The 7975-nt window shown below is 42.4% G+C and overlaps 1 protein-coding gene across 8 annotated transcripts in view; it reads right to left on the reverse strand.

Moving 5' to 3' along the window:
* The window catches only part of celf4 (CUGBP, Elav-like family member 4), an 81717-nt gene extending 74147 nt beyond the window's left edge, over positions 1-7570 (reverse strand). For 6 of the 8 annotated variants that reach the window (XM_078247386.1, XM_078247387.1, XM_078247393.1 and 3 more), the window contains exon 1: positions 7294-7438. In XM_078247386.1, the coding sequence (XP_078103512.1) occupies positions 7294-7438 (145 nt within the window). Of the gene's footprint in view, positions 1-7293 lie in introns of all 8 variants that reach the window. The other 2 variants (XM_078247381.1, XM_078247382.1) reach the window with 1 other exon arrangement.
* Between the last annotated feature and the right edge of the window lie 405 nt (positions 7571-7975).

Here is a 7975-nt window from a genome sequence, read left to right on the forward strand (position 1 = left end):
TTGGTCTTGAATAATTGAGAGAGATCTTTGAAAAGCCCTAACCTCCATTCCCACCTTCCTTTTACAAGTCAACGTGGTGCATTTTTAATTGGTGGACATGAAATAGGCATGAAGGGAGATGGGAAGAAAGTGAATTGAATCAGGGACACTAAAGCCTGGCAGTCATCGCACAGCTCAGGAGATTGTATGCATGCATACATAGAAAGCGAAATATGGGCCTGACAAGTCACACATGCTCAACAGTCTTTGGCATGCTTTCTGTCTGGGACAAATAGTACACTGCTCATGTAATCCCTACTTTAGAGTATCCCAGCAGGCAGACCCAGATATGCCACTTCGAATTATGTTTAGTAATTTGGTTGAGAATAAACATTAGTTCAACGTTATATGAACCATAAATCTCCAAATCTGTATAATTTGTTTAGTGTATATGAGCAATTGTGTATCACTGGTTAGAGAAATCGTGAGGGCTTATTCTAATATCTGTTAGCAAGGTAATAACAATGATTTTCTGTGATATGAAAACATAACTTGACCTTGAGAACAATGTTAGAAAGGGTATACACATAAAACTGATTTTTTTTGTATATATAAGGTGGAGTTTAAAGTGAATAAAAGACATTTACAGCAGAATATGTAACAAGAATGAATGCTTGCTGGATATGCATTAATGGGCCACAGTAAGCTGTGACAAACTTTGTTTCTATTTTTTCCACATTGTTGCTGTGTCATGCTGCTATTACCTTGTGGACAGCCTCTGCAGTAAGCTGCAGCTGGACCCATTTTCATGTGCACACTGAGGGTTCGAGTCGGGTTTGGGCCTAATATATAAATATTACAATTAAACATTAAAAGTTACTATAAAGTATTGATTTAACTAGGGCTGATATTTGGCACATCACATGCAGTTAGTACTCTGCAGTATAATCACACACACACGCACGCATGCACACACACACACACACACACACACACACACACACACACACACACACACACACACACACACACACACATACATACAAATATTGAGCACGGATATTATCATATTCCCTATCATAATGCCTCCTGACTGTGCAAAGCTTGATAAAAGGACCCTGCAGCTCTAATCCAAAAGGCAAAAAACTTTTCCAAAACAGTTTCCAAGTTCACACGCAGAGGATAATAACCTTTTGACTGCTGAACAAAGGAAATGGTGTTTAAGCCTTTTAAACTAAACAACTACATATAGAGCATGGTGTCTGTGCAATTGCATAGCAGAGATGAGGGAGCCAGAAATGGGATAAAATATAAAGTATATGGAGTTGAATAACTCCTGAGACAGAAACCACATGTATATACAGGTTGTGTAACAGGTTGTGTTATGGAAGCAGCATGGGTGAAGCTACATGTTTATATCATTATATTATACTTATCATTTTATGAACTAATCCTGAACTACAAGTAAAAAAATCACAAGAAGCTAAAAAAAAAAACAAACAGACAGGGCACTTCCCCACAGGAAGCTCTATTATTTGCAATGAAATCATCAGTAGAACAAAAGTAAATCACAAAAACAACGTGTAAGACTTTCCAACATTTCAAAATGATTGCATTCTCCAAGTCCTGAACTGGCCACCGGTATTTAAAGCAGGGGGGCTTGGAAGTGCTATTAAGCATACCTAAAAGATTGAAGAGGCCTAAAGCTTCATTCAACTTTTACAAAATTTAACACAGAGCACAATAATACTTACTAGCTGATGCAAGAGCCTTAAAAACAGAAAATATTTACCTCAAGGAGCATTTGTAAAAAAAAAAATAAAAAAAAATCCTCTTGAAGAATAGTACACCGGGCAATGAATACGGCAACAGGAAAGCAAGAGCAAGAGGGAAGCCTGTGCAAGTTGTTTAGCCTCTCTTTATGGAAAACAAAAGGCCAAATGTTGATGAAACATTTAAGGCAGACTTTATTTTAACCCAGCTGTGGGCTATCGAATGACGAGTTTAGCTGCCAAACCACAACAAAGCTTTTCCACTACGCATATTTCAGAGATGTTTTTTGCCTTCAAAATATTATGAATCACTTTACATCTATCTATCTATCTATCTATCTATCTATCTATCTATCTATCTATCTATCTATCTATCTATCTATCTATCTATCTATCTATCTATGTCAAAATTGTTGAGATCAGCAGCCTCCCTGACCTGTAACGATGGCCAGAAATCTTCAGTGTTGTGCTTCTCCACAGGTCAGCACTGCCGTCCACAGTGAGCCATGACTTTGCTGGAACCATTAACTACACACTAACACCCTTATGCTGACTAGACCATTTCACTGTATGATACTATAGACGTGCATGTGCTTCTGAACTATAAACACAAAACGTTTTCTGTCAAGCAAATTCAGTCCCTATAAATGACAATGTAATTGTAGTATTTTAATTTAATTTATAGTTATTTAAATTGTTTTCACTTCACTTTGGTATACTTCATTTACAATTATATATTTACTTTTGTATCTGTGTTTACCAAACTTGCAATTTGTGCTGAATGTATGTCAGCTTGTTTCATTCAGTCTTTAGGAAGTGAAATGAGATGAACATGTAGGTACAGCCATCCCTTTACATTATCCGTCTCTCTCTCTATGTAAAGGTCAGTGGTTTTAATGAGAGGACCGCAGAGGTCAAAGAAGCCAGAGGGCTCCACCTCCCTTTACTGACCTCATGACTCCAAACCTGCTGTTAGCATGCTAATCCTCGCAGGAGCTCCATGAGCACTCCCTCCTTTGGCTTGGTGCGGTTATCTCTCACTGTAACTAACTAACTGGCTCCCTGCTCGGCCATCAGCCGGCCCCCATCTGACAGTCCCCTCCAATAATAATGGACAATAGAGGCAGTGCTGCCTTGACAACGGCCCTCCTGACAAATTAGGCTTACTGTACTCCCCGCTCTGGCTCCGCCTTTTGTTATCCTCTTGTTGCTCGGCAGTTCTGGGCTGTGCCAGGACAGGGGTGGCAGGTGCGGTTTGGCACTGGTGGTCGAGTGTACTTTGATAAGAAGTGACCTCCTTTGTGACACATGTTGCTTTTCTTCCAGACAAAACACTCGCAATCGATTGCCATGCGTCTTCATAGAAACGGGACACAATGTGGGGCCTGAGCGCGCATTCTGAGCTGAGCTGAGTGGAGGATTCTGGGCCAGGGAGGAGAGGAGGAGCACATGAACACACACACTCATCCCAAACCAAATGTGAGAGGAGGAGAGAGAAGGATCCCACAGAGAGAGGATGATGCAACGAGAGTGAAATTTTTCGGCCGGAACGCATGCTGCATTAACGCAGACCTGCAGGACGAAAAAACACACCCACACATCTTTCTCTCTTTGTTCAAAGCCACATTTAGTTGTATCCTTCTTTTTTTGCAGACGGTACTCTAATGGCAACCTGTAACACCTAATTGCCTGCAATAAAGCACAGCATGAGACTTTCATGTTTTTGGCATCGGCACTTTCTGGCCTCAACAAACATGATGAGCGCAATGATCTGTTCTGAACCTTCTCCCCTGACACATTCACTTAAAGGGCTGAAATATCAATACCATAGACGTTCAGAGGAAACCATAACTCCCTTTATGACCTGCATATATTATATCCCCCATCTGCATAAGCCATCTGCAGTATGTGTAAATTAAAGATTTCTATTGGTCCTCACACTGTATCTCCACTTGTTTGATTTCAAACATATAAAACCATTTTCTCAAGTATTGATATTAAATTACAAAATAGCATAACAGCTAAGATATTATATTTAATTACCACAGTTATTATATTATAGTGCGCTACTAGTATCTTTTCTTGAAAGCAGATGATCTGCACTAAAAACCTGTGACATGTTATTCACATCACTTGCCAGGTCAAATGGACTATTTGGCCCATATCTAAATTAAGTTTCAACACCTGCTTTGACTTTGAGCAACTTTCTGTTCTTTGCAACCACTTTAACTGTCTGAGCCTATGGCAAGAGCTGTTGCTAATGTATTTAGTTTGGTTAGCCAAGGACAAATATATAACTTGCATTAAATTACCACCAAATGAAACAACAGCAGTAAAACAAACTTGGGTGACAGTTGCATTTGCATTTGCTTGGAAAAACAAAGATGTAGACAATAAAGGTTTGGCCTGGAACACAATACTGCCCGAAGATGTGACAGCAGTAAACAATAGATAACACCTTCAGTTATTAAATGTCTTTCCCATATCATCGCGGTTCAATTGCCCTGGTGATTATTACATGAATTAAAGCTGATGAATAGTGCTAGCAATCATATCTACACATTCTCTTCCTGAATAACACCACCTCCCATGCTGCATTGCCAGAGAGGAGAGAAAGAGAAAAGGGCTGGCTCTTTGTGCTAGCCGTGCCTCTCAGCCCCGTTGTGCTTGGTAGCAGCAGCAGCAGCCGGTGACCATTATAAATGGCCTCTATTAGCATGGCTCGGTCGCAGAGGGGAGAGAAATAAAATCATTGGGAGAATGTAGGCCTGCACTGGTTGTCCCTGTGCCCGCTCCCAGCCTCTGCAGACCCCCGTCCCATACTCCCCTCCTCCCGGCTCCCTCCACACCTCCATTCCAAGGGGACAGAATCCTAAAGACTAGATTACTAGTGATACATGGAGTCATTATGGGGAGGGTTATGGCAATAGTATCACAGGCACGGCTGACAATAGCTATAATAGGGGTCTCTTTCTTCAGAGGTAGCATTACCATAGCAAAGGCTGTTTCTTTAGGCTTGTTGATGTACAGCAGAACAGGAGGGCCTTTTATTACCTGCCATAGCAGAAAAAAGCTCTGTATTATCTAGCTGAAAACCATGCTTATTTCTTTGTAAAAGTGCCATGTCTCTTTGGGTAAAGTTAAATAAATGCAACAGTATCCCCAGATGAGGCATTACATTGTTAACGTTGACAGTTACCAAGTATGTTCCATTTGGAGAAAAAAAACAGAGGTAGAACAAAATTGTAAAGGAAATGGCAGTTGATCATCTACAATCTCCGGTCCAGGCGAGGCTTTGTTCTACTACAGCCATTATCCAACATGATGTCACTGTCACTAAACAGGCAACACGAAGACAAAGGGGGAAAAGAATGAAGAGGATCAAGCAGAGTTAATAAAGAGAAGAAAAGATGGAATAGAAGGGGAATTTTCTGGTGGGCACTTCTATGGACTTCAGTCTAATGGAGCATTTAAAGGGTCACCCTCAGTTTTACTCGTTCTACTCTATAGAAGTAGCTGAAAAAAGGGCAAAGGGAAGAGTAAAGATTGTAACATGTATGTATAAATGTACATATGTACATATGTACAAAAAGTACAAAAAGATTTTAACCACCAAAATGCCACTGTTGACTTAAAGGTTTTTCAGCTGCTAGTTGGCAACAGTCCGAAAGACAAAGCCAGACCAGGAAAAGTGTTAAACAGTTTAAATGGATGTTATCTTACAAGGCACAGAAACACAGATGCTGCATGCATTATTTCTCTTCAAAATATTTGCTTGTAAGCGTATTTACTCTTGTCTCAAACTCTTGCTGTGATAGCATACTATACCTGATTCATGTTATGCTGCGTTGTCTTCAATAAACCCAGTATGATGGCAATGCACACAGTCAGTTACTTTGCCTGTTATTTGTGGGACATGCTGTCTTTTACTGCTAATTTGGGAATCTTCTATGGAAACCTCGGGAAGGTGTTAGGAGTGATGGAGGGAATGCTGCCCTCAAGCAGGTTGAAGTGAGCCAGTGAGCTGGTGAGCCAGGGAGTAGCTATTGCCTCCAGCTAGTTAAAATATGAGCGCAGCGGGGGCTCGCTAATGAAAGCGGGGGGCCCAGCCCGGGAAGCAGGGCTGTATATCGCATTGAGGAGACAGTTCTTAGAATCAGCTGGCGAGCCGTGCCTATAGTTCTGGGGCCACTGGTGATTAACTGTCCAACAGGGAGTTGCTACTACAGCTGGGCTATTAATAAAAGATAACCCCCTCTCTTCCCATCTCCACCTCTTTGGTTTCCCCCATGCCTGCAGACAGTCTCTGCCCCCTGGAATTATTTGTATATCATAATCATTTCCTGACACATGGTGCATGTCACACATTGTTTACATGGTGCAGAGGGGGCTTTAAAGGGGGAGGAGGGGGGTCCCAAAAAGTGATAGCTCATTCTTAATGTACTTTACTCCCCTGGGAGATGTCCTGCAGATATAGCAGACAGTGACCTCTCATTAGATGGTGATTTGCAGAGAATGACCCTTCCCTTGAGAGAAGATAGTAAAATACAGGGATAAAGCATCATCATTCCTGTTGCACCACAAACACAAGGCTGGTGGTTAAAATTACACCAAAAGGCCATGTAGTATTGCTACACCAAAAGTATATGATAATTTCTTATAGTTAACAAATAGACCTGCCCAGGTTTACACCAGGAACACATATAAAAATAGACCTAAACTGTGCTGGAACGTTTAAAAATCAATTAAAGTATATTCCTGTGCAATTTACATTTCTACTTTGTAGTTTAGATGTCATATTCAAGGAGGGATAAGTCAGATCACCAACACCTGGAAATCTTCCAAAAATCGCTGTACAAAAGTACAATATATTCATACTGTAGGCCTACGTGCACGCGCGACCGCCACCCCCCCTCACGACCAACCCCCCAACACACACACACACACACACACACACACACACACACACACACACACACACATACACACACACGTGCGCGCGCATACAGACACAGCAAGAGTTACGGGCAACAGAGTGTACGGTGCTCCGGGCAATCAAACACAGCCTCACCGTTATTGCAACGTGAAAACGTGAGGTTAATGGCCTGAACTGTAGTGAATGAAAGCACGTTTACAACCGCCGGACTAGATGTGTGAATACTCCCGTGCACACTGCCCACATTGGAACATTGCTCCTCCTAATATCACCCTACATAAATTCATGCCGTCGTGACTCCCGATTCGTGACAGTCTTATGCTTGGATTTGTTTGCCCAGCAGAACAGCATATGATGCGCTGACTTGGAGAAAAAGTCTAAGAAAGGAATACATATATTTTTTTGGTGCCCCAAATCCCGACCACAACACGCAAAAAGTCATTATTCAGCCTTACAGAAAATTGCACAATTTGCCAACAATTGTGCAGTTCTACCCATCAAATCCTGCATGATTTAGGATCCTCACTCTCACCAATGTGTGACGGATTTCACACTGACAAAACTATATAACATATAGTTATCTCAGGGAATATGGGCTTAACCCACCTTTGTGCATGCCCGTGAAGCGGTCCTTCAGCACAGTGAGCTCGTAGATCTTGCCGAACTCCTCGAAGAGGGGCCGGAGGTCCTTCTCATCCAGGTTGCGGGGGATCTGACCGATGAAGAGTTTGATGGCATCGTGGTCCTTCATGGGGATGGTGGCCGGGCAGCCCACCGGGCTGTGGCTGTGGCTTAATCCGTTCACGAGCCCGTTCGTGCTGGCGGAGACCACACCGACACCGTGCACCGTGCCGTCCATCTGCCCGTTGGTTAAAGTTGCCATCTTCGGACCGGCCAGTGACTTGGGATGGGTACAAACAGCAGCAGATGGTGATGGTAGAGAATCGTTTTACGTTGAAAAAAAGCTCGTGGAAGTCTTGGTCAAAATTTGGTTCCGAGACCAAGCCGTGCCAGAGCTGATTCCACTCTCGTCCTATCAAAGCCAATATTTACACTGATGTGAAAACACATGTAGCATTTGGCAAAGACGCATATCAAAAGCGCGCAATGCCGTTGGTCCCGGTGGAGGCTTTGATTCCTTATATGTATGTCCTACCCAATAACTCGTTCATTGATTTCATAAAAGAGAGACAGAGAGAAAGAGAAGGGGGAGGGAGAGGGAGAGAGAGAGGGAGAGAGAGAGACCAAGAGCGTTCACTGTCTATTTACACCCACGTTCCCTCGTCCT

This window comes from Sander vitreus, chromosome 4, assembly GCF_031162955.1.
Source record: "Sander vitreus isolate 19-12246 chromosome 4, sanVit1, whole genome shotgun sequence".
Lineage (NCBI taxonomy): Eukaryota > Metazoa > Chordata > Actinopteri > Perciformes > Percidae > Sander > Sander vitreus.